This window comes from Amphiprion ocellaris, chromosome 11 (assembly GCF_022539595.1).
Source record: "Amphiprion ocellaris isolate individual 3 ecotype Okinawa chromosome 11, ASM2253959v1, whole genome shotgun sequence".
In the NCBI taxonomy this organism is placed as follows: Eukaryota; Metazoa; Chordata; class Actinopteri; family Pomacentridae; genus Amphiprion; species Amphiprion ocellaris.
The window spans coordinates 36646537-36673453 of NC_072776.1; the positions used below are offsets into that span (position 1 = coordinate 36646537).

The following is a 26917-nucleotide window of genomic DNA, read 5'->3' on the forward strand; positions in this document are numbered from 1 at the left end:
AAACTACAAGTACAGTTTGGTTTGAACCCTATTTCATATTCTGTAGATATCCCAGACTCCTCAGTTCAGAGGCCTGAGGTTCCTTCATCAGTTTCACTTCAAGGTAAGACTGGAAGCAGCAGCAGTTTATTTATTACAGCAACATCTCACATTAAAACCCTGAGCTTAATAAACACATTTGAATTGTTAGTTTTAAAGCTGAAACTATCAAAAAAGTTTTCTCTCTCGGTTGCTGCTTGCTTTAGGCCACCCTATGCCCCAGCTTGTGCCCTAACATCTCTCAGTGAATCTCTGGCTCCTCACATCTCCTCTGAATTTGTCCTTATGGGTGATTTAAACTGGGATATGTCCAACCCATCTGATTTAGTTTCACAGCAATTTGATGCATTAAACCTAACTCAAATTATAACTGAGCCTACCAGATTTAATTTAAAATCTCCCTCAGCTGCCACATTGATTGACCTTATCCTGACCAACACGCCATCCAAATACCAATCTGGAGTCTTCTGTCCAGACTTCAGAGTTATAGCATGCATTCGCCGTAGCCTCTCAGTCCAACGCCCACCTTCATTCCCTCTATTGATGATGCCTGGTCTTATTTTAAAGATTCCTTCAAAATTATCATTGATAAACACACCCCCATGAAAAGATTCAGGACCAGGAATCTTCACAGCCCCTGGTTCTCCCCTGACCTGTCTGATTGATCCATCAGAAAAATGCCCTATGGCGGAGAGCCAGGTCCTCCCAGTCTGCTGTCGATTGACTTGCCTTTAGACAATGCAGGAATGAAACCACGCCGGCGATCAGGACAGCCAAAATCAACCACTTCAGGGAGAAATTCTCAAATTGTGGCTCCGACCAGTAGAAGTTTTGGAAAACGGTCAAGTCTATGGAAAACAAAATCACCTCTCCCCTACTTCCTGTATCCATGAAATTTGGTGACGTAATTGTCACTGATAAGTCACGCATGGCTTCACTCTTCAACCAACATTTCGTGAACTCATCACAGATCTTCACTGCTCCGGCCTTCGACATTGCTCATTCATACAAGCCTCCTCCTTCCAGCTTCTCTCTGCAACCAATCTGGATCTCAGAAGTACTGGAGGAACTTTCCAAGCTGGATTCTAAGAAATCTGCTGGTGCTGACGGGATCGACCCCTTATTTTTAAAAGTAGCTGTTTACAATATTTCTGCTCCCATTACACACTTTTCAGATTTGCAGTCAGGTTTCAGAACTGGCCATGGGTGCATCACTGTCATCCTAAAGGTCCTTGATGACATCTTTACCGCTATGGACAACAAGCAGGCCTGCATAGCCACCTTCATAGACCTGACCAAGGCCTTTGATTCAGTAGACCACACAATCCTTCTGCAAGGGCTCTCTAGCATCGGCCTGTCCTCAAGCTGTATTAACTGGTTTGCCAGCTATCTTAATAATCGTGTACAGCGAGTAAAGTCAGAGAACTTTGTTTCAGGACCTCTGGTCATCGCTAAGGGTGTACCTCAAGGCTCCATCTTGGGCCCAACTTTGTTTTCCATCTACATAAATGATGTGGCCAAAGCTATTGGTGCCTCCCGGATACACCTCTACGCTGATGACACCATTATTTGCTCCACTGGCCCATCACTTCACTCTGCTGCATCAACCCTTTAACTCAGTCTTACTTCAATCCAGGAATCTTTTCATGACCTTCGCTTGTGCCTCACTTCCAAGAAAACAAAATGTATGCCATTCAACCGGACAAACAGCATCTCCAGCCCCCCAAACATCACCTGTGCAGATGGCTCAGATCTGGAATTCGTTAATTCCTACAAGTATCCTGGCCTCTGGCTGGACTCTTCACTCTCTTTCATTCCTCACATCAACATTCTACAGGCTAAAATCAAATCTAGACTGGGGTTCCTTTACTGTAATAAGGCCTACTTTACATACTCTTGTGAAGATGACCATCCTCCCCATGTTGGACTACGGCGATGTCATCTATAAAACGGCCCTTAAGTGGCCCTTAACAGGCTTTATGTCCTCCATCACTCAGCAATCCATCTTGCTACCAGTGCACCTTTCTCCACCCACCATTGCAACCTCTACAAACTGGTGGGTTGGCCCTCCCTTGACACCAGGCGACTCCAACATTGGCTCTCACTCATTACAGGACCTTATCAGGGAAGACACCTCAATACCTCTCCAACCTCCTACACCCCTCTCATAACAACTACCACCTGAGGTCCAGTGGTTTCATAACATTTTCTGTCCCCAAGGTTCAATTCAATTCAATTTTATTTATATAGCGGCAATTACAGTCAAATTGTCTCCAGACGCTTTACAGAACCCATATGCCTGACCCCCAGAGCAGCCCTAAGGAGACAGTGGCAAGGAAAACACCCTTTTAACAGGGAAAAAACCTCGAGCAGAACCTGGCTCTAATGTGGGGGGACCCATCTGCTGCTGGCTGGGCGGGTTGAGAGGGACAGAAAAGGTAGAGAGGTAGAGATAAAGGGATAGAGGTAGAGATAGAGGGATAGAGGTAGAGGGGAAGAGGTAGAGGGGGAGAGATAGAGGGGTAGAGGTAGAGATAGAGAGGTGGGGGGGACACAAGGACCATAAAACACACAGTATAATACATGCATGATAATACAGATGATACATGCAAAGTACGACTAACATGGAAACTAATTATAGTTTACTGCTATGGTGTACAGCTCTGGCATTAAATATACTACATATATAGCTGGTGGTAAATTCAAAAATATGTAGATGAGCAAATCAAGTATAGTGAGGGTGATGCAGAGTAGATTGATGGAAATGGGCAGCTGGAGGTGGGAGAACAACCACAGATCTGAAGCATCCAGCTCTGGGACCAGGGACACTCGGAGAAAGGACACAGGGAGAAACAGAGTGAGTGTAATGCAATAATGGTATATATAGTAAATACATAGGTAGTTAGAGAAGGGCTCAGTGCATCCAGAGAGGTTCCCCAGCAGCCTAGGCCTATAGCAGCAGAACTAGGGGCAGAACTAAGGGACGTCAAGAGGGGAAGTCAGTTGTGCAAATGAAAACACCAGCTCACCCCGTCAGGGTCCCCCAGTCAGTCCTAACTATAAGCTTTGTCAAAAAGGAAGGTTTTAAGCCTGGTCTTAAAAATAGAGAGGGTGTCCCCCTCCCGAACCCAAACTGGGAGCTGGTTCCACAGGAGAGGCGCCTGATAACTGAAGGCTCTGCTTCCCATTGTACTTTTAGAAATTCTAGGAACAACAAGTAAGCCTGCAGTCTGAGAGCGAAGAGTTCTGCTAGGATAATATGGTTCTATCGGGTCTTTAAGATGTGATAGAGATTGGTTGTTAAGAGCTTTATATGTCAGAAGAAGGATTTTGAATTATATTCTACATTTCACAGGAAGCCAATGAAGAGAAACCAGCATAGGAGAAATATGATCTCTCTTGCTAACTCCCATCAGTACTCTGGCTGCAGCGTTTTGGATCAGCTGTAGATATTTCAGAGAGCTATTGGGACAACCTGATAATAAGGAATTACAGTAGTCAAGCCTAGAAGTAACAAATGCATGGACTAGTTTTTCTGCATCACTCTGAGACAGGATGTTCCTGATTTTCACAATATTTCTCAGGTGGAAAAAGGAAGTCCTACAGATTTGTTTTATGTGTGAGTTAAAGGACATGTCCTGGTCAAAGATAACACTGAGGTTCCTCACAGTAGTACTGGAGGCCAATGTAATGCAATCCAGAGGAACTATATGCTTTGAAAGCAATTTTCTAAGATGTTTGGGGCCAAATAAAATGACTTCAGTCTGGTCTGAATTTAGTAGTAAGAAATTATAGGTCATCCAGGTCTTTATGTCCTTAAGACAATCTTGCAGTCTAGCTAGCTGATTAGTTTCATCTGGCTTCATAGATAAATACAATTGAGTGTTGTCAGCATAACAATGGAAATTAATACAGTGCTTCCTAATAATATTGCCTAAGGGAAGCATGTATAATGTGAACAGTATTGGTCCTAAGACAGAACCCTGAGGAACTCCATGATTAACCCTAGTATGCTCAGAAGAGTCATTGTTGACATGCACAAACTGGAACCTGTCTGATAAGTAGGATTTAAACCAGTCCAGTGCTGTCCCTTTAATGCCAATAGAATGTTCTAGTCGCTGTAATAAAAGTTTGTGGTCGATTGTATCGAATGCTGCACTAAGGTCCAACAAAATAAGTATAGAGACCAGTCCATTATCTGACGCTATGAGAAGGTCATTAGTAACTTTCACCAGAGCTGTTTCTGTGCTATGATGCACTCTGAAGCCTGACTGAAACTCTTCAAACAAGCTATTCCTTTGTAAATGTTCACAGGTTCGCACTGTCTTTGGCCAGAATTTCTTTCGATTTGCTGCAGCGATCGATTGGAATTCCCTCCAAAAATCTCTGAAACTGCCATCTCTTCCATCACCATACATTTTTAAGCAGAAGCTGCAGCAGACCCTTGTTGACCACTGCACATGCTGAATGTTTTTCATTGAATTTCTAGCATTGATTTACGGTGTTTTTAATCTCCGTTTAAACACGTGTGTAATTTTTTATATATGTACTTGTTTATTTGTTATCTTTCTTCCTGCTGAGGCCTCTTGCCAGGTCATCATTGTGTAACACGTAGTAGAATCAATGTAGCAAAAGGGTGAATATGAACTACTACATTAAGAAACTTGATCTCACAAAATAGTACAATTTAATGTATGTATATGGGCTTTATCTCAGGCAATGGTAATGTTAGGTTCGCTCAAGAAGGATAGTTGGACAAGGACAATATTTTTTTGGTAACAACTTTCATTGGACATTTATTTCCAAAAGGAGAAACCTTAAATTGTACTGATCACCAACCCATCAAAATGATCCGATAAATGACCGCAAAACTCTGTACTAATCACAACAGAACAGTACCAGTAAACATAACGATTTGCTATCCAGTGCAATTGGAAAACAATAGACAGAAAAATAAAAAATGGACACTGTGACAATGTGTGGTGTGTGTATGTGTGTTCAGTTCAGTTCAGTTCAACTACCCGGGTAGTATGATTTTGTTCAGAATGTCTTAGCTGGATTTCAGAAGAGACGAGTGTATCCTTTTGCCGCACTGTAAAGCAGTCGAGTTCTCACACCCTCCACGCGTGTTGATCCACTCCTCGCTTTACGTATCTCACTGGAATCTGGCTCGCCGTTCAGCATCCACTTTAAACAGTCTCCAAAAAAACAACCTGCATACAGCAGTTGTTTTGCAATTACAATCTATATCTCTCTACTCACTGTACAGTTTAATATTTCTCTATTTCTGAAGCATGAATTCGGTGGTAACAGAAAACACAACACATAAAGCTGTGTAAATGAATTAACTCAATAGCATCAGCTTTCAGTAGACACATCACAGAATTCACCATATTTTCATCAAATTAAACATATCACAGGATACATTCATCGTCTGTCTCCGATTGGTTTTTTAAATCTGCATCAACATGAATAACAGAATGCGTAACGCTGCATACAGATACAACGTAGCATCACCTCGTGGTGAATTTAGCTAGCACGCTAAGCTAACGTAAGATAGAAACGAACTCACCGGAGCTTAATTCGACGGGACCAGTAAGAAAGATATCACTCAGCGGTTTATCTCTGCTTTCTCAGCGGTAAAAGACCCCATAGTGCAAAACTACAAGGAAAACTCCCTGGAACTAAACTTTTAGGGAAGTTATCGCGCCACACGATCTGATGAAAATATCCGTCTTGTTCTTGTCTCTGCCGTAAAAAAGTAGGAAAAAGAAATCTGCAGCACTACTGCGCACTCTGCTGGCACAACGAGAAAACTGCACCGAATTAACCCTATAAATATTGTCAGTTACTGTGTAGTGCAATTTATGGGTGCTACATCTGTAAATGAGAAATTGTTCTCAGTTGATCTTATTTGGTAAAATAAAGAATTGAAAAAAAAACATTAAAACCCCGAGTTTAATAAACATCTCAAAACCCTGAGTTTAATTAACATCTCACATTAAAACCCTGGACCAGAAAGTAAATCTTCATTAATCTGACTAACCAGCAGCATTTTATTCTTATTTAAAAATTTTTAGCCAAACTTTGTAATGGAACAAAATGTGTTTTTGTCTTTTGAAGAATCTGCTGAATTCTATCATTTTGAAGAAATGACTGAACATCGAGGTATTTATTCTGTTTTCATTCTCACTAACGTCACAGATTCTCCAGTGAATCTTAACATTGAGCTGAATATACTCCATTAACTGATGTTTGATTTCCTGGAGTAGATCCTGAACTGACAGTTAAACTAACCCTTATTTATGATTAAAGTTTCTGTCCCTTAATAACGGAATAAAACCACATGTTGTTTTTTCAAGAATCAGCTCAGTATTCCTATCAGTATGAAGAGGAGGTGGAACAAAGAAGTACAAGCTGTTGTATTTCTTCTTTTTCACTCATCCCTCCATCAAACACTGAATCTCTGGGACATTTTTGACTCCAAAGTCTGAAACTGATTTTTAAATTTGTTCACAAGGAGCAACAAGGATTTAGAAAGTTGTGATTCAGATTATTTTTTGTAAGTGTTAGTGCTGTAGTAAAGCTTATCCTTCCTAATAATAATTAAATCATTTATCAGGTTATTCTGATCACAAACTGATCAAAATGTCTCTGAGTGTGAATCATCATCACCCTCTTTCTTTCTTCATCTTTTTTAATACCAGCTCTTTGTTTGTGTTCTTTTTTCACTATAACTTTCATCCATCTCCATCACTCAGATTTAATATTAACTGGAGTCTGTCTGAAGCCTGAAACAAACTCCACCAGGAGGCTTCATCTGTTCCTAACAAGTTTCCAGAAGATCTTTTATAAACTATGGAATGAGGCAGTAGATGTAGAAAACACAGTTTTAGATCCATTTTAATCAGCTGAGCAACAAAAACACACGATAAAATGTGAGATAATAAGTAATGAATCTGTGTTTGGGAAACACAGAGATTTCAGTTTTCTCTTTCATTACTATCAGAGAATGAAGCCAACAGATGAAGGTATTGACTCAGAACAGATCATCAGGTGTGGCAGTTTCAGCTCCCACCAGCAGGTGTCACTCATTCAGAGAGTGGGAGGAGCCAAACTATGACCAATAGTTGGTTTGGTCTGATGTGGTGGTTCTGCATCTCTTAGTTTAGTGTCATTTTTCCAACATGAAGTCTCGATCTGATTGGTCGATCTAAGTGGTCGTCGATCTGGTCGATCCGATTGGTCGATCCGATTGGTTGATCTGGTTGGTCGATCTGATTGGTTGACCTGATTGGTCAGTCGATCTGGTCGATCTGATTGGTCAATTCGGTCGGTAGCCTTCTTTAGAAGCCGTTGGGTTGTGGATGAACTCAATGACCTTCAGTGTTTGTGTGAACTGACGTCCCTGTTTGTCTTCTGTGGAACCTTCAGTGGAGCTTCAGAGCTGGATGGAGGAGACCATCACTCAGCAGGTGTCCACCAGCTCAGGTATCAGCCCTCAGTAGCAGCAGCTGGATATTTAACATGGATTAACCTCTTCACTGTGTTTTCTCGTGTCTAATTCTCCTATAATAACCTCTTTGCTGCTCTGAGGTGAGAACATCTGCTGACCTTCTAGAACTGTTCTTCTCCCAGATGCATGGCTGAGATAACCAGCCAGGTTCTCATTTCTGTTGCATTAAAGTTCACTTTATCTGGTCTGTTTTATCCCTCTGAACTCCACAGCCAGGTGACCTTTAGTCATTCTAGTCCTCCTGCCAGAAGACTTCTCTGAGTTCTTCATGATGTTCTGGTTCCTCAAGCTGCAGGACTTTAAAATGAACCAGTACTGTTGGAGTTCAGAAGGTTAAAGAGAGAAAGGTCCTGTAGATGTTCTGTGATGGTGATGATGTTTCTGTTTCTCTGCAGCTGCCAGAGTTCCCGTTGAGGAGAAAGTGGAGACCAAGAAAGTTGAAATGAAAGAAGAGATGCCAACTAAAGGTACCAGAAAGCTGAACCCTGTTTGTTCTGCCAACAGATGACCTGTCCGTCCTCTGCTACTAACATCTTTGCTGTTCCTCCTTCACCTCTTTGACTTCTGCTGCAGATAGTCTCTTCACACCTTCTATGTAGTGGCTTGTCTGCCTTCTTATCTTCTGCTCTGCTTCACCTGCTCAGCGTTTCTTTGTGATGCTAACAGTATCGGTGTCTTTTAAGTTCCCAAAGCTGAGAAAAAGCCTGAAGAGAAGCCAACAGTTGTGAAGGAACCGTCTCCACCCAAAGGTACCAACATGCTTCAGATGTTGGCATTTACTAGTTCTGAGGTTCTTCCCTGTTTTTTAAAACTGTGCATTTAATGTAAATGTGTGATGTTTGACTTATTTAACTGAAATGTTGACGCTCCAGAGGCCAAGAAGCTGGTGGAGGAGAAAGTTCCTGTAGTTTCGTTGCCTGAGAAGAAGGAAGCACCTGCTGTTAAAGGTAGAGATGTGTAATTTCTAGCATCTCTCTGCTGAACTTCTTCCGTCTTAATGTTGTTCTCTTGTGGTCTGCTTTAGAGCCTCTTATTGTCCAGGTTTGTTTGAGTTCATTCTGTGTTTGAATGTATCTTAAAAGAACCAGAGGAGGTAAAGAAGCCAGCTGTCGCTCCGTCGCTGCCTGCTGAGAAACCTGGAGTGCCAAAGAAAGGTACTTTACTGTGTTTTTCCTGTTTGATGCCTTTAGTTTCTGATCCTCACCTCTTCACATCTGTCACTTTCTTTATTTGTTCACACACCAGTCACTAATTTCACTCTTCATCAGTGTGAGTCTACCTGTCCACTGTCTTCTTAGTCTTTCAGTTCTTCTTGATAAATTTAGAATCTACTTCTTGCTAACATTAGCTAATGTCTGTTGCCTACTTGAAGATGAGCCTCAGGTTCCAGCAGAGCCCAAAAAAGTGGCACCTGCAGCTGAGCCTGAACCAAAGCCTAAACCAGCAGCAGCTCCCAAAGCGCAGCCTGAAGCTAAGCCTGAAGCTAAACCTGCAGCCAAGGCTGAGCCGGAGCCTGAAGCTAAGACGGTGCCGGTCCAGAAGCCGGCCATGCCGCCATCCAAAGGTATTTCCTGCTGTGTTTGAGTGTGTTGACCTTTTACAGCTGTTTACCATGTGTTCAGTGTGTTTAGCTTCGAGTGTGTAAGCGAATCTTGCTGTCTTTCTAAATCATCCTCATGTTGCTTTAAGTCCCTGAAGAGGCTGCCAAACCAAAGCCAGAACCAGAAACCCGAAAAGCAAAGCCAGAACCAGAAAAAACAAAACCAGAAGTCCATAAACCTGAACCTCCTGTAGCGAAGCCAGAACCTGAAGAACCTGCGATGGTTCCCAAACCTAAAGCTGAGGTGAAACAAGCCGAAGCTCCGGTGTCAAAACCAGAACCTTCAAAAACCAAACCACAGCCAACAGTCCCACCAAAGGAGCCTGAGAAGAAAGGTACAGAACCGCCTGGCTGAGGTGCAGCTCGTAATCCTCTTTAACTCAAATCTGTGGATGTTCTCAGTCATCCAGGTCATGATAAGTCTCCATCAAGCATAAGTTATGGCAACTGGACTAACCTCGTGTGAGTCGAAAACGTTTCACCTCTCATCCAAGAGGCTTCTTCAGTTCTGAAAGCCTGGTGGGGAGTACCAGATATTTATCCACCAGGAGGGTGGTGGCAAAAACAAGTGGACAAAGACCCGAAACCAACAGACTCGTTAGGTGTTAATGTGAGTCGTTAGCCTTTGATGGGCGGTCGTTACCCTTCCCAGCCCTCTAGGAGGGTGGTTGGGGGTCACCTGACTGCAAGTGGGACAGATGGCTGCACCTCCTTGGGAGGGCTCTAAGAACGGCGTTGTAAGTGGGAGACAAGTGGTGTCTGAGGCCCCCTCCTCTGTTCAAAGATGGCCGTTCTAGTTTGACATGAATGGCTTCTTTTACCCCTCTCTCAAACCATCTGTCCTCTCTGGCTAGAATGCGCACCTTGTGGTCATCAAAGGAGTGCCCCTTCTCCTTGAGGTGGAGGTGGACTGCTGAGTCCTGGCCTGTGGTCGTGGCCCTCCTGTGTTGTGCCATGCGCTTGTGTAATGGCTGCTTAGTCTCTCCAATGTACAATGTGAAGGGGCACTCCTTTGATGACCACAAGGTGCGCATTCTAGCCAGAGAGGACAGATGGTTTGAGAGAGGGGTAAAAGAAGCCATTCATGTCAAACTAGAACGGCCATCTTTGAACAGAGGAGGGGGCCTCAGACACCACTTGTCTCCCACTTACAACGCCGTTCTTAGAGCCCTCCCAAGGAGGTGCAGCCATCTGTCCCACTTGCAGTCAGGTGACCCCCAACCACCCTCCTAGAGGGCTGGGAGGGGTAACGACCGCCCATCAAAGGCTAACGACTCACATTAACACCTAACGAGTCTGTTGGTTTCGGGTCTTTGTCCACTTGTTTTTGCCACCACCCTCCTGGTGGATAAATATCTGGTACTCCCCACCAGGCTTTCAGAACTGAAGAAGCCTCTTGGATGAGAGGTGAAACGTTTTCGACTCACACGAGGTTAGTCCAGTTGCCATAACTTATGCTTGATGGAGTCCTCTTTAACTCGTTTTGAGTGACTCATTGATCCTGTTTGTGCTGAAATGTTTGTACCAGCAAACATCTTAATTCTTTAACCTCTGGAAACCCGACTGTCTCACTAAACACAGTTATGATCTTACATAAACAGCCACAGTATTTACGTTTTTAGATCCTAATAATAAACAGCATGTTCTTTTAAAGTACCAGAAGCACCGACAAAGAAGGAGGTGGCTGCACCTCCAGCACCTCCTGCAGCTCCTGCAGCTCCTGCACCTCCTGCAGCGCCACAAAAGCAGGAAAAGAAGGAAGAAGCAGCACAGAAGAAGCCTGAGGCAGCTAAAGGTAGCTGAAGCCATGTAACACTAAAACTCTGGATTCTTCTGTGGTGATTGCTAACCTCTAACCCGACAGTTCCTGTGTCGTATGATGGGGCTGCACGTTGTGTTTGTCGTCTGTCTGGAGTTTGTCTCATCTTGCACTCAATAGAGTGTTTGGTTTTTACCAACAACTCTTCCAGGCTTCTAATGTGTGTGAATGGTACTCTTTAAAGTTCCTGTGGTGGAAAAAATACCCGAGCCTCTGAAAGCAGCCAAGAAACCTGAAGCTGTTCGTCCCAAAGAAGAGCCAACAGGAGCAGAGAAAGGTACCGTCACACTTCACTCGGATGTTTCCTCAATAACAACACAGGTTGCTCTCTGGTCCTCTGACTTTAAAGTTTTATTTTACAATAATAAGTTAAATATTGGTACCAGCTGGTTGATGCATGGTTTCTGTGGAACCTACTGCAGATATTTATGGTTACAGATTAAAGTATTCCCTGTTGTGTTTGATGTTTCCATTCTTGTGCGCCAGCACATTTCTGTTCTTCATAGTCATGTCCTGTATGTGTTTTTGTATCAAATCATCTTAAAGCTTTGAAGCCCAAACCTAAACCTGAAGAGGTGTTTGATGGGGTAGAACCTGAGAGGCTGCCTGATAAAACACCTGAAAGACTACCTCCAGGGAAACCTGACATGAAAGAAAAGACCCATGAGAGGGTCCCAGAAAAAGTACCTGAGGAAAAGGAGAAGGCTCCTCCTGAAAGGAAGCCTGTAAAAGTTCCTCCAAAGGTGGCTGAAGAAGAGAGGATTCCTGAGAAGAAGCCACCTGAGGAGATTCCTGTGAAGGTTGAGGAGGTAAAGCCTGACAGGCTGTCAAAGAAACCACCCGAGAGGATCTCAGTAGATAAAACACCTGAGAAGGTGCCTGAAGCCAAACCTAAACGAGACGCTGAAGAAGCTCTTCCTACAGGTACACCTGAGGCAGACCTCCACTTTCTATCTTTGTTTAATCTTCTTGATGAAGATCCAGCGGCAGCAGTTCAGTTTCAGGACTCGTTCATCAGTATGTGGAGCATGAAGTTTCTCACATGCTCTCAAAAAATGAAATGTTCAGATAAAGATCAGGAGGAGCAGGGTTTTTTTAGCTCCTCTGGATGAACTGAAACTACAGCGGTCGTATCAAACATCTAGTCATGTTCCTTCACAAACCAGCTTTAAGACTCGATAACGGTTCTAATCTGACCGGAATAAAGAGCAGGACAGTTTCATTTTTTGAGTTGTGAGATGAAAGAGTGAAAACAAACTGAGCTGTTGCCTCGTCTTCATAACTTCTTCTCTTTGATGCCTTTAGTTGTGTTTGTGTGATTCCCAGCATCTATGTTTGTCAACTGTATAAATGTGATTTTAAAAATGTTCTTCTTTTCTGCTTACGCTCATCTGGAAATAAAAACTGATAATTCTTTGTAAGGAATCGGAGGTGAGAAGGTTACGAAGAGAGAGCCCACTGAGGCTGAACAGCAGAAAAAAATCCCTCCTGAAAAAGGTACCGAGCAGCTGAGAACATGACGGAACATTAAACCATCTTTAACTCTTAATGATAATACACACAGGTGGATTCTCACCTTTAATCTCTGTGCTGTCTCCTTTTAACCCTGTCTTTGTGTTCTGTTGTCACCTCTTGGCGCCGCCTCATGACGCCTCTTCTTCAACAACCTCTTAAAATGTCCAGCAGTGACCAGTCTGGTCAAGATTGAGCAAAAGAAAGGAGCTCAGAAGATACAGGAGGTTTATTATGTGACAGAGAAAGTTTCTTCCACGGAGGAGTTGTGGGAACATGAAGAAGTCACGGAACAACACGCCGAAGTGTTGTATGAAGAGGAAGTGGCGGCTGTTGGCCAAACAGTGGTGTCAGAAATAGACATGATAAAAGAGAAACAGAGAGAGGAAAAGTCTGAGCTGAGAGGTCAGATATCTGTTACTGATGCTTCACAGACCAGAGAAAGCAGAGAAAACAAACAGAGAGTCGACCAGAAAACACAAGAAACTGTAGATTTAATCCACACCATTGATACAGAGCTGCCAGATAAACCCACAAAACAACAGGAGGAGGAGGTTTTTGTAAGGATGATCGAGTCACCGACGGAGGAAAGTTCAGACCAGAGGAAAGAGCTGCCAGACAAAACCCAAACTAGAGTCAGAAAGGACAGACAGATGCGTCTTAAAACAGAAAGCAAAGACAAACACCAGGAAACTATTTCAGACAAACATGTAGAGTTGGTCACAGATGAAGCAGATAAAACCAAACCAGAGGCTAGAAAACAGAAAACAGAGTCCGTTTATCAGGTCGGTGGAATATTATCAGCTGTTCAAGATCCTAAACACAACAGAAGGACAGTAGAAGTAGTAGAAATAACCACTGCACAGACAGAAGATAAAACCACTAAAAGGATCTCTGAGAGTAGGGAGGAGGAAACTCAGATTAAACCAGCTGTCATATCTGACGTCCTGAAGGACAAAACATCAGTTAAAAAACCAGAGAAGGTTAAAGCTCAACAAATGTTTGATACAAACAACAAAGTTCCTGATAAAGTGGAGCTAAAACCAAAACAGTCAGTAACAGATATCGATCTTAAGAAGCCAGAAATGATCCGACGGGAGTTTGAATCTAAAACAGAGGAACCCAAATATCCTGATAGGACCAAAGAACTTTTAATCGAAGTTCAGATGAAACCTTTAGCTCCTTCCAAACCAGAGGACATGAAAAGGATTTCAACACAAACCGCTTCCAGAGGTACTGAGAGAAAATCTAACTTCATGTCCATCTTTTCTGTCTCATATACCTCCAATCACATTTCCTGTCTGTCCTCCATGTCCTCCAGCTCCGTCGCTCTGCTCTCTCTATGCTTTTATGTATTTTTTAAACAATTCTTTTTCATCCTATTGTGGTTTTTGAGTCTTTCTTCTTTTTCTTTTTTCTCCTAAACATCAATATGATTCATGAAACCCAATCAAATGATTCTTTAAAGAAGCTGAAGCTCAGAAGATTCCTACGACTGTTTCTTTGTCTCCTGAAATTGCAGTTGAGCCAAAAGGACTAAAGAGAGGTACAACATCAGCACATCTTCCTGTCTCTGATATTCAGCCATCGTTGCCTCTTATTGTTTTTCTGTCTTCTTTAACAGCAAATGTTTGTGTTCTTGTTTCTTCCTAATCTCTTGGCACCGCTACATGGTGCTTTTCTTCATATCTTTTAAAACTCTTAAGAGACCAAAAGTCTTTTAAAGGATGAGAAAGGGGCAGGAGCCCAGAAGATCCCAGAAGATTTCATGTCTGAGGAAACAGAAGAGACTGAGTTTAGTGTTAAACCAGAATCTACACAGACAGATGAACCACAGGGAGGGAGTTTTAGGACTCTGCTAGAACCTGATGGAGAGTCTGAGATAAGAGGGGATAAATCTGTTGCTGAAGGTTTGAAGACACAGGGCCTGGAAACAAGACAAAATACATCAAAAGAAACAGAATCTAAGAATAAAAAAGCTGCAACAGTTCAGGTTAAACTAACTGAACAAAAAGAACATATTGAAGAAGATACTGAAGAACATCAGCAAGTTTCTCAGAGTAGTGAAACACAAAACGAGAGTCCAAAAATGTCAGCCAAAGCTGTCGTACATCAGAAACAGTCAGCTTTAGAAGCCAATGCGAAGATTCAGGGACTCAAAGATAGACCTAAAATATCCAGTAAACCTTTAGAAAACGTTTGTCTCATGAAGAAGTTAAAGGAAACTGATCAGGAAGAGAAAAGAGAAGAGGCTGAAAATATAGAAATAACCCCAAAAATACAAGAAACCGACAATATTACCGTCCAGTCTGTCCAGTCAAAGATGATCACAGTTAAAGATACCAAAACTACTCCCACTGAGGAACAAGAAGTTGTCACCAAGTCAGAAATTATGAATAAAATCAAAACACTTTCACGTAAAATAGAACAAAACACATGTGAGTCTGATTCTGTCAGATTAGAACAAGCTAAAGGGAAAAGCTCAGTTCCTGCTGAGATAGAAGCAGCTTCACCAGTAGTTCAGACAGATCTCTGCAAGAAAATCACAGAAGAAAAGAGCTCAGAAAACGTTCCTCTGGAGGAAGAAGACAGGAAAAAGGACAGAAGACTGATTCAAGACCAATCTGAGGTTATAATCAAAGACGTCAAGTCAAACACTGACAGCCGAGGAGATCAGATTTCTCCAAATGAAGAAAAAGTGGAAACAGCTAAAGATCCATTAGCAGAGGATGCTTCAAACATTTGTAACGAAATAAAGAAAGTCAGAGACATTGCAGGAAGTAAACATGATATGGCAGAAAGTGTTTCTGCAAACGAAAGTGAAGAAGGTTTAGAAGAACCCCAGAGATTAGAGAAACCTGAAGAGGCTCCTGCTGAGGCAGTTAAATATTCTAAAGTCACACCGACTGAAGACATGGAGCTGATACTCCAACAAACCCAGATAACAGATATAGAGATAGAACCTGAAGACGCCTCTAAAGAACCAGCAGATAAAGGAGTGGAGGTCAGTGAGTCAGAGGCCAGTTCTCCTCAGAATGAAAGAACACCGATATCACATAAATCTGACAGAGATGAAACTGCTGCAGATACTAACAAACCAACATTAGAGGAAGAACCTTCAGACACAGCCGTGATAAACGTGATAGGTTCCACTGAAGAGAAGCAGAAAACTGAAGCTACAGTCGATGCAACCGGGAGAGAATCTGGATCACAGCAGAAATGTTCTCTTGCTGGAGATCAGGAGAAGGTGACCACAGTTAAAGATCAAACTTTTCTTCTTAAAAAGACAACAGCAATGCAGGAGCAAATGGAAAGAAAAGTTTCAGTTACACCCATCAATGAGAAAACATCTGGAGAACCAAAAATAGCTCCTGAAAAACTGGCAGAACTCAGAATAACTGAACTTGCAGCAGTTAATGAGAACATTTGTGATGCAGATGGGACTCTAAAGGAATCAACCTCCCAAAAGATGGCAGTAGACGAAGAAACTCTGCTAAAGTCTGTCCCAGTTCAGAATAAAACTAAAAAAGTCAGCTCCATTGAAGACTGGACACTAAAATCACAAGAACAACTGATTAAAGTCTCAGATGTGGTTGATATAAAATCTACAAGGAAGGAGGGAATGGCTGAGCCTGAATCCAGCTCCTTAAAGGAGGAAACTCAGAAGTTACCAAAGACAGAAGATACGATAGAGGAACTTCAGTCAGCGGTTGTTCTGGATAAAGACAGAGAAAACCAAACACCTTTAGCTGAAGATGAGCAGCTTGATGCTGCAGTGAGAGGGGATCAATCAAAACATGTTTCCTATAAGAAAGACGGAAAAGATAAAATACCAAAGTCAAGAAAATCTGAGGTCACAGAAGGGGAATACCAAGACACAGCAGTTCCAGATGGATATGGAAGCTTCAAACCTCTGGGAGCAACAAAAATGAAATGGGATCAAGAAGAAACAATGACTTTAGGGGTTTCTGCTGAAAAACGTATGACAATACAAAATGTTAAAACAGGAATTCCACAACAGAGCAGCGTTTCTGATGATGTGGTCAAAGAAAAAAACGAAGAAATCATGTTAAACTTGGTAAAAAGTGAAAGCAGCAGAGCAGCTCTCCTTGAAAAGAAGAGCCTAAACGGACCAGAATCCTCTGAAGTAACCCAGGACCGGTCTTCAGCAGAAAATGAAGCTTCTGGAAGACATGCTGGTAAAGACAAAGAACCAGGAGACATCAGCCAATCTGAAACATTCCTCACAAAGACAGAACAGTCACTGACCAAGACAGAAGAGGTGGTTGAAGAAAATATGTCTATGGAAGATACAAAAAAAGACCAAACAGATCATTTTACTCCACTGGAAGAGAAGAACCAAAGTCAAAAACAAACTGAGATGAAAGTAAAGGACAAGAAACAAGAGGAACTCTCCCACAAAAAAGACATGAAGCACATTTCCCATAAAACAAAGGAACAATCAGAACAATTTTTACAAAAGAAAGAAGCAGCTGAAGAACATCCAAAGTTTGACAAAATATCAGATATTATACGTGAAGATGTGACAAAGAAACCAAAATCTCTGAAAGAAAAAGACCAAAGATCAGAACAAAACATAGACATGTCTGTGGAGGAGGCACAGTCCAAAATGGAATCTAATAGTTTTACTCTGACTGAAGCTACAGAAACCAAACCCGAACAAGCCCAAAGGGTTTCTGTGGCACCTGAGATGGAGGCTGAAAAACGTATCATCACTCCAGTTAAAGGTTTTATATCAGGTGACCTTCAAGGGTTTATTGCTCCAGACGAGCTAGAAAAAGATTTGGCATCAAGAACAGAGGAAGGATATGAATCCACCAAGGAAAGTGTGGATGTTGTAACAGAAAAACAAGAGGTTACACGATTAAAACAAGTCACAAGTCAGCTAACAACTGCACTAGATAAAATACCAGCAAAGGCAGCAAAATACCACAAAATAAAGGCAACAAGAGAAGATGCTTTACCGTCTTCACCAGGACAAGAAGAAGCAACAGGCCTTCAGTCTAAAACAGACACAGTTAAAGATGTTTTTATGAGTGTTTCTCCAGCTATAGACACAAAGCAGCAGCAGATAGAAGGAAAGGCTTCAAGTCCACCTGGAATGGATGCTGCCGATGGAAAACAAGTGATTGCAAAAGAGGAAGATGCATCAGCTCTTCCACAGAGGTTTATTTCCCCAGATCAGCGAGTAAAAGACGTTAAATTAACAGAACGGGAAGGTTACAGATCACCTGATATCTCTTTAAAAACAGACGAGGCCACAGATCAAAGTGAAGAAAGGGATGAAATACTTCCTGACAGGAAGGTTCCTGCAGCTAAAATACATACAGATAAAACTAAAGAAGTATCGCCAAGCCAGAATACTTCAGAAAAATACAGCAGAATCAGAGAAGTTGTTGGAGATATTCCAACCAAGGTTCCAGAACTGACTAAATCTGGTGTTCCAAGAGAAGAAGTTCAGTCAAAGATGGTCACATGTAGAACAGATCCAGCTACAGCTTGTGATATTAAAGGTGCAGAATTGAAGCTGGAACACTCTGAAAGTAAGATTACAGTAACGCCTGCAGCTGAGATGACAGGTGGAGAATCACCTCTATCAGGTAGACATACCGACGACAAAACAACAATAAAACACGAAGTTAAAGCAGGTAAAGAAGAGACTAAATATGAACAAAGCAACGGAGACCAGTCAGTAGATAGAAGTGAGGAATCAAAGCATGGTTTGGATGTGAAGCTTTGCTCTGAGCCTTCAGTAACAGATCAAACCAGCAGGGGGCAGCAGTCAGACGACACATTCACAACTCAACCAGCTGAAACCAGAGAAGTTCCACAGATTCAGGCCATCATAGAAACAAGGGCTTTGACTCCAGAAGGGAAAGAACATGTCCTCCTTCAAGAAGCTCCCAGAGGTATAGAAGAAGAACCATCACTGAGCACTTGTTTGGTCTGTGCACCTCATCCTCATGTGGATCCTTCAGATTTAGGGCGTCCATCTCATACCACCCATTCTGTTGAATCTCTTTGGGTTTCCTGTCACCTGATACCACCACAGTTTGACCTTCTATGTTGGGTTTTATCACATTTTTCTCTAATACTGTTTGTTGTGTCCATTATATTGCACTGTGTGTGTAGAGAACATGTTTTCATAGTGAGATGAGGTATTTTAATGTCGATTTCATGTCCTTGTACATGTTCTTGGTGTTTTTGTCTGTTATTTGTTCTTGAATGGGTCAGTGCTCACCCCATCAGTCTTGGTCTGATTGTCGTGTAATTTCATTTCCAAGTTCCTGCCAAAGAGAAGGACTTACCTCCACAAGTGAAAGAACCCCCGACTGCTCCTCCAGAAGGTACCCATCTTCTTCCTCTTCTTCTTAAATCTGTGTGTTTCTGGTTGGGGGGTTCTTAAGGCATTCGTGAAAGAGTGCCACTCTTGAGCAAATATGAATCTTTGAAACTTATCAGTCAGTTCATTATCAGGCATGGCTGTAAGCATGAAAACATGAAGTCCGAGCTGAGATGAAGCAGCCCAGGATCATTCTGATGATGTCCATCTATATGTTGTGCTTTAAGAGAGCAAACCGCAGGTTCCTGCAAAGGTTCAAGAAGCTGCCAAAAAGCCTGAAGTCAGGGAGAAGTTGGAGAAGAGACTTTCTCCACAGGAAGAAACAAAGCCAGGTATCCTAGCAGTGGTTCTTTACCAAAGACTGTGTTTTGGTGATGCTTTCCAATGCTTCAGTTCCTCTTTTTTTATACCTGAAGCGGCCAAGCCCATCAAGAAGGCTGAAGAACCAACCAGGATGGTCGCAGCAGCAGAAGAACCAGTTGTAGAGACAGGTAGAGGTCTTTAAAGGACTGAGAGCATCCTCTTTGTTCCATCTTTCTGCTTGTATCAGTCCTATATGGGCCTCAGCAGCAGATCCTGGTCCTGAATACAGCATGTGCATGCCTCAGACATCTTACCTTCATGTCAGTTATTTCTGTTCACGTATTTGTCATGTTTTATTCTGAGTCAGATCTTTATCTATGTTAGAATATTTGCTGTCACTACCTCTTAAGGTCTCCCCATTCAGACTGTGACGTTGTTGTTTACGGCCAGTTAAATGCTGAATTAACCACTTTGTGAACTATACTTCTGTAATAGATGAAACCAAGGGACCTGTCCAAGCACCAGGAGGAGTCAAGAAAGGTAGGAGCACCGATTCCCTCTTCCTTTACCTCCATACATACAGTCCACAGCAGCTCATAGCACATAATCAGTGGCTAAAAGTCCCCCTCCTCCTAGTTATTAGTTGGACTTTGTTGTTTGGTTCCCTACATGCATCATCACACTTTGTATTAATTATTTAACTGTTTAGTTGTTAAGTCTTTGTCCTCCTGTAAGTCTTGTTTGTTACTGTTTTTCTTATATTTATTTTAAGTGTTAGGTATGTCTAAGTGTTTGTAAAAATGTGTGTCAGTAATTATTTTCAAACCTTTGCTGCCTTAGAAATGGTTCTGCCCAAAAAAGGTAAAGTTCAGTTGGAAGAGGATGGCACATTTGAGATCCCCACCTTAAAGAAAACAACCAGAGTCTTGAGGGAAGTGGCAGAGGAGCAGGAGACCATCAAGCTGAAGAAGATCCCATCGGTTCCACCTAAAGAGCCCGAACAAGAGCAGAAACCTCAGAAGGTCACCACCACCACAGCTTTTGCTGTGGAGGAGATGGTGGAAAGAGAGGCTGTTGAGTTTCCAGTGGCCACCAGGAGACCTGTGGAGGAGAGGAAGCCTCGAGACAAAGCAGACACGGTGAAAAAGCCAGAGGTTATTAAACCTAAAGAAGAGGAACAAAAAGTGCCTCCTAAAGATGCATGGACCCGCCAGAAGCCCATCCCAAAAGACGCGGAACCGGAAGACAAGATTTCTCTAAAGAAGTCTCCCAAAGCACTGAAAGAGGAGGGACCTGCTCCACCTAGTGCAGCCCCGAAGAAGGTGAAAAAACTGCCAAAAGATGAGGAGGAACCAGAAGTCATCAAATTAAAACCATTTGAGAAGCCTAAACCAGCAGAGGAGCCTGAGAAAGACAAGAAGGAGAAGCCAGAAAGGGACACTGTGCCTTTCCAGAAGGGAGAGAGGACTCCCAGAGAAGTGGAGACCAAAGAACCGCCAAAGAAACCTGAGAAAACACCTCCAGAGGCAAAGGAGCCACCGGCTAAGGTGCCAAAGCCAATAGATAAAAAGAAAACTCCAGAGAAGGAGCCTGAGGAGGTCAAAGCACCCAGCAAGGTGAAGAAAATCCCAACAGTGGAACAAGAGATAGAAAGCGTGAAGCTGAAGCCCTTCTCAAGGCCTTCCAAACAAGCTGCAGAACACGAGAAGAAACCAGCAGAGGAGAAAGAGAAAAAGCCAGTTGATGATCTACAGCGTCGTCCTCGCACAAGTCCAGATGAAAAAACTAAAGAACAAGAGCCAGAAACAAGGCCGAAGAAACCTGAGATCCCAGAAGCTCCTGAGACTAAGCAAGAGAAGCCTAAGGAGGTAGAAGCAGTTCCAGTGGAGAAGACAGCGTCTCCAGCACCAGCCGCTGTTAAGAAACCAGAGAAGGTTCCTGAGGAATCCAAACCTCTGCAGCTGAAGAAAGGAGTTATACCAAAGGCAGCAGAGGAGAAAGAAGAGGTGGCTCTGAAGCCTGTGGAGCAGCTCAAGACAGTCGAGCTCAAAAAGACTCCATCTCCTAAAACTGGGAAGCTTAAAGAAGCTGAAGCAGTCCCTCTGGACAGGAGGCCAAGCATTGATAAACTCAGAAAGATCCCTAAAGCTGTTTCACCCAAAGACTCTGCTGAAGCCGTGACTCTCAAGAAGATCCCAAAGAAGCCAGAAGAGAAGGCTGCAGAACCAGCCAAGCCAGAGAAAGGGAAGGTTCCCCTGGTGAAGGAGGTCTCTCCTGGAGCTGTGCAGATGAAGAAGATCGCCACTCAGCCAGAGGAGGAGGTGTTCGAAGAGGAGTTTGAGGCCGAGGAAGATGCCGAGCAGGAGGAAGAGGAGGCCTGGGGTTGGGAGCTGGTTCCTCGGGAGAGTTATGGCTCAGAGGATTGGGAAGGTGAAGGAGAAGAAGGAGCTCTGGAGGTTCCAGGGGTGTCCAGGAGAGGTGAGACGGTGGCAGCCCCAACTGGTGGGGTGACGACTCAGAAAAACCCTCCTCATGACCTGAATAATCTCAGCCCATCATGCCTCCATCTAAATCCTCTTCACCTCATCGTATTTCTGTGATGTTGTTTCTCCGTTCTCATATCTGTTGTCATTTCTTGTGTCTGCTCGTTGCTTTCAAACATCTCATCAGTCCAACATTTCTGTTCCATCTCGCATCACTGTAAAACTGTAGTTATACATCTTTCATCATCACGTTTTCTGTCTTCGTCTCATTGTCATTATTTCATACTATTACCATCAGAATCATCACTTCGTAGTTCAGTCTATTCAGTAGATGTTCCATGTTTATGAAGACATTCAAACAGAACGGGAGCAGCCGATTAATTTGACTTGTTTCTGAACAGAGGGACAACCAGCAGAGGAAGCAGGAAGAGGTAGAGGTAGAGGACTGAAACGTAAGTTTGTCATCTGAAACTGAATTCTGTGCAACAGTTGTTAGAGTCTCAGTCATTTCTATCCTCGTAGCTTCAGTAGAAAGCAGCTGCACTTCTGGAAGATGTTTCAGCTGAAGCTCCAAGGATAACCCTGTTCTGTCTGTATGATGAAATTTAAAGATGAATTGATTTCTTTACTTTGTCTTTCAGCCAAGCAGACTCCATCCCCTGGAGAAGGCAGGGGCCGTGGACTGAAGCCCGGTGGAAAGGGCCCACCACCACCAGAGGAGCCCTTTGGAGGATTCAAGCTCAAAGCCGTTCCGCTGAAGTTCATCAAGAAGCTCCAGGACATCATGTTGCAGGAGGCTGAGTCCATCGGCTCGTCTGCCGTGTTCGAGTGCGAGGTGTCGCCCTCCACCGCCATCACTTCCTGGATGAAAGACGGCAGCAACCTGCGTGAAAGCCCCAAACACAAGTTCACCTCTGATGGAAAAGACCGCAAGTTGAACATTATTGATGTCCAGCTGTCCGATACCGGTGAATACACCTGTGTGGCCAAGAACGCTGGAAAGGAGATATCGTGCACAGCCAAGCTCATCGTTGAAGGTAAAATGTTCTATTCTGCTGTCATTTCTGTTTCAGCCTCCACTAGTGTGAGGTAGCTCATCGCCTTTTTGCATCCTGCAGAGCTTCCTGTGAAATGGATCAAGGAGCTGGAGGAGGAGACATCTACTCTGAAGGGTCAGCCTATCTACATGACCTGTGAGCTCAACAAAGAGAGAGATGTGGTCTGGAAGAAGAACGGTGCTGTCCTGAAGAAGAAGGAGGGCAAGGTTCAGATCAATGTCATTGGCATGCAGCACGCCGTGACCATCCAGAACTCCACCGACGAGGACGCCGGCGCCTACACCTGCGAGGTGGACGGACAGGAGGACGTGAAGACGACCACCAACATTAAAGTGATCGGTAAGCAGAACAGGACGTCATACGTGTCCAAAACAAGCAGAGGTCTTATTTTCAGACCTGAGCATGGAGCGGTCTGCAGGGATTCTCCTTCATACAAAGGAATCATAGTTTTAGGGACTAAAGTGGTTTTAAAACCCATGAAATGTTTCACATGCCTTTACAATGGGGATAAATTTGACATTTTATGGTTCTCCTTTGGCGTGTGTGGCCAAATGGCTCGATAGCGCCCCCTAAAAGTCTTCAAAGTTGCACCTTTTTTAGTAGGCACAAATGGCTGCATGGAGCTGAATGTTTACCAGGATAAAATGTTTTTATTTAGTCCATACTGCCGATTGTTAATATTTTTAATGACCTATTTTTGATAAAGACAAAGGGAAAAATGGTTTATTTCAATTTAACCACTTGAGTCTTTTTATCGAGGTACACAGGAAGTAGTTTTAATGTTCTCACAACAACCAATGAGTTTAGAAACATTAATAAAATTTAATGATCTCACCTTGATACACATTGAATAAAAAAAGCATTTAAAACATGGAGGTGCTCGTAGGGTGGCCAGGAGGAAGCTGCCACTCTGCTTTCAGGTTCAGATTTGCTGGTCTGGACCTGGACGGAGACCTCACATTGATCTTCATTCACCTCGATGTGAAGTCCATCAGTCCACTGAGATGCTGGGAGTTCAGGTGGAGGGTTTGGGGAAAAGGATTGCGTTGTTTTTAGACCATGACGCCACAAGGACAACCACCAGCCTCCACCCAGCGAGGTCTGTAGAACAGGATGGAGGTGAAAGGAGATCTCCTGAACAGAGATGTTGCCAATGAGGAGCTCCTTTATGAGGAATCTGTTCATGGTCCAGAAGCTTGGAGCTTTTTCATGGAAACACATTTTGTGTTTTCATTGTGTGTTTGTGGAGGTTTGAATGAAATGTTCTATTAAATGATTTTTGTCCTGTTGATCAAGTGTGTATCGCTGAATATTGCTAGTTTTTTTCACCCAGACCTACTTCACACCTTTTGAAAACAAAAATTTGAAGTCCTTCGAAAACCCCAAGGCTTAGACTGAGATTATTTTGGTTCCTCTGCCAATGTTCAGCATATTAATGGTGCTGATTGTTTATGACACAATGGACACAGACTCATTAATGTTTAACTCCAACAGAAATCATCAAAGACTGGATCGTGAAGCCTCTGAGGGATCAGCATGTGAAACCGAAGCAAACCGCTACCTTCAAGTGTGAGCTGTTCAAAGACACTCCCAACTGGAAGTGGCTTAAAGGAGAGAACGAGATCACACCGTCTGACAAGGTGGAGATCAAGAAGGATGGAAAAGAGCTGACACTGACCATCAAGAACTGTCATCCCGATGACGTAGCAGAATATGCCATGGAGGTGGAAGGACGCGTCTACACGGCCAAGCTGACGCTAGGAGGTTCACCTTCATTCCAACTGTAGTCTTTCTCATAGTTTAGTCCTCTTCATCTGGTTTAATATTTACTAATACACCTTTTCTCAGAGCGCGAGGCCGAGATCCTGAAGCCTCTGGCCAGTGTGGAGGTGGTGGAGAAGGAGGAGGCCACGTTTGAGACGGAGATCTCTGAGGATGATGTTCCAGGAGAATGGAAGCTCAGAGGAGAAGTTCTGACCAGATCACCGGTACGACTGCAAACTATTTTTTTTTTTATCACGTAGATCTGAGTGTTCCTCATTAGGAATCATTCTGATCTGTGTTGTGATGTAATGCTAATAATAATAATTATTATTATTTTTGTGTTCATCAGACATGCGACATTCAGATAGAGGGTAGAGTCCGTAGGCTCATCCTGAAGAACTGCCAGGTGGACCAGGCCGGAGAAGTTTCCTACCAGGCCCTGAATGCCGTCACCACCGCCATGCTCACTGTCAAAGGTAAGAGCTGCTCCAAGTCTCCAGAGTTCCAGGATCTCAGCTGTAGAAATAAAGGTGTAAGGTCCCTAAGAAATAAATCAAACTCTACGGCATGCCAGAGCGGACCTTAGATCTTTATTTAACAGGACCAATGAATCCACTTTCTGCAGTGTGGGAAGACAAGAAGGAATTTAAGGTGGAAGTTTGACTGTTTCCATGGTCAAACTTGAGTCCTCTGTTTGTTGTTCAGTTTGTTGTACTTTGGAAAGTACAAGTTTGACTCTGAATGTGTGTTTGTACCATCTCTGGTTAAATGTCTGATGTTAAACCAGTATCTGGATCATCAGTGGCACCACATTCAGGTTTACTTTTGTTTTAGATAAGATAAGCCTTTAGGAATCACACAATGGGAAGATAGTGCAAACATTTAGGAAACATTTAGGGAAAATACTGCAGTTTAATCTTTAATGTCAGAGTAGCAGCTGACGGACTTCATGACAAACAAGACAGAAGAACCGGTGGACCGTGAACATTAAAATCCCTCTTAGCAGCATTCCTCGTGTTCCTTGATGGCTGCATTTTAGCCTCGACTCACGGAGTCCTTGAACACCGAAGCAGACCGAATATTCAGACCATCCTGGGATGCAGAGTGACCCGAAGACGTCTCCAGCTGAAGAGCTGTAGGTTAACGAGATGTTTACTGTCAGCACTCATTGGTCCAGAGAAAAACCAACCAACGGCTGTGACCCGTCCCTTGGCTGTCGACTGTTGTGTTGTTGTTGTTGTTGTTGTATTGTTGTCGTGTTGCTGTTGTGTTGGTTACGTGCTGAACTGTGCCACTTTTCAACCCAGAAATCGAAATGGACTTTGTGGTCCCGCTGAAGGACGTTTCTGTGCCAGAAAAGAAACAGGCTAAGTTTGAGTGCTCCATCACCAAGGATGTCTCTAAGGTCATGTGGTACAGAGGGGCTGACATCATCATCCCTGACCAAAAGTATGACATCATCGATGATGGAAAGAAGCACATGTTGATCATAAACTGCTGTGAGTTTGATGACGAGGACGAATACACGATTGAGGTTTTGGGGAAATCTTCGTCTGCCAGACTTACGGTGGAGGGTAAGTGTCGGCATCACTGGACGTAGAGTTTCTCTGACTGTATTCACTTCCTCCTCCATGCCAACATGTTTTATTCATTGTAGGTATCAGGCTCAAATTTATCTCACCAATCAAGGACCAAACGGTAAAGGAGGGTAAAACGGCTCGATTCGAGCTGGAGCTCTCTCATGAGAACATCCCCGTCAGCTGGTACAAGAACGACGTTAAAATCCACCCGAGCAGAAACGTGCTTGCTCACGTGGACAGAAAGAAACACGTGCTTGAAATAAGAGACGTGACTCTAGACGATACCTGCCAGATTAAAGCTGAGGCCAAAGGGATTCCTACCATGGCCAACCTGACGGTGATAGGTAAACCCAGAATCACCTCCTGTCCTCTGTCTGTCCTCATGGTGTTTCTTCCTCCAACAGGTCTTCATCCAGTCCGTCCATGTCTGTCTCAGTCACCTTGTCTTGTCTCTGTGCTGTAGGAAGTAGTTTTCCTGTGATGTGTTCTGACTGTCTTGTGTACATTTATTGTGTATGTTGGAAGTCACTCAGACGTTCCTCTTCCAGAGGGCGATGCCTACTTCACAGTGAAGCTGCAGGATTACACTGCAGTGGAGAAAGACCAGGTGGTTCTAGACTGTGAGCTCAGCAAAGACGTTGACGTCATGTGGTACCATAACGAAGCTGAGATCAAAGCCTCTAAGATGGTTTCCATTAAAGCTGAAGGCAAACGCAGAACCCTTGTCATCAAGAGAGTCGGAGACAAAGACAAAGGACAGTACGTATGTGACTGTGGGACAGACAAAACAACAGCAACGCTTCACATTGAAGGTAAAGACAGAATGTGTTTATTCACCAACACCACCTCCTAATAACACCTTCAGCCTCCTGTCCACCA

At 43.3% G+C, this 26917-nt stretch overlaps 1 protein-coding gene across 2 annotated transcripts in view; it reads left to right on the forward strand.

The window, feature by feature from the left end:
- ttn.2 (titin, tandem duplicate 2) overlaps positions 1 to 26917 on the forward strand; it is a 257670-nt gene that overhangs the window by 91420 nt on the left and 139333 nt on the right. Inside the window, exons 82-110 of one of the 2 annotated variants that reach the window (XM_055015033.1) lie at positions 47 to 103; positions 6163 to 6207; positions 7474 to 7530; positions 7951 to 8022; positions 8239 to 8304; positions 8428 to 8502; positions 8638 to 8709; positions 8928 to 9119; positions 9245 to 9490; positions 10810 to 10950; positions 11159 to 11251; positions 11521 to 11898; positions 12397 to 12471; positions 12658 to 13719; positions 13955 to 14032; positions 18792 to 18854; positions 19078 to 19182; positions 19267 to 19341; positions 19649 to 19693; positions 19994 to 21631; positions 22038 to 22088; positions 22278 to 22673; positions 22755 to 23033; positions 24189 to 24458; positions 24543 to 24682; positions 24808 to 24934; positions 25766 to 26032; positions 26116 to 26382; positions 26587 to 26850. In XM_055015033.1, the coding sequence (XP_054871008.1) occupies positions 47 to 103; positions 6163 to 6207; positions 7474 to 7530; positions 7951 to 8022; positions 8239 to 8304; positions 8428 to 8502; positions 8638 to 8709; positions 8928 to 9119; positions 9245 to 9490; positions 10810 to 10950; positions 11159 to 11251; positions 11521 to 11898; positions 12397 to 12471; positions 12658 to 13719; positions 13955 to 14032; positions 18792 to 18854; positions 19078 to 19182; positions 19267 to 19341; positions 19649 to 19693; positions 19994 to 21631; positions 22038 to 22088; positions 22278 to 22673; positions 22755 to 23033; positions 24189 to 24458; positions 24543 to 24682; positions 24808 to 24934; positions 25766 to 26032; positions 26116 to 26382; positions 26587 to 26850 (6696 nt within the window). The remainder of the gene's footprint in view (positions 1 to 46; positions 104 to 6162; positions 6208 to 7473; positions 7531 to 7950; positions 8023 to 8238; positions 8305 to 8427; positions 8503 to 8637; positions 8710 to 8927; positions 9120 to 9244; positions 9491 to 10809; positions 10951 to 11158; positions 11252 to 11520; positions 11899 to 12396; positions 12472 to 12657; positions 13720 to 13954; positions 14033 to 18791; positions 18855 to 19077; positions 19183 to 19266; positions 19342 to 19648; positions 19694 to 19993; positions 21632 to 22037; positions 22089 to 22277; positions 22674 to 22754; positions 23034 to 24188; positions 24459 to 24542; positions 24683 to 24807; positions 24935 to 25765; positions 26033 to 26115; positions 26383 to 26586; positions 26851 to 26917) is intronic. The other variant, XM_055015034.1, reaches the window with a different exon arrangement.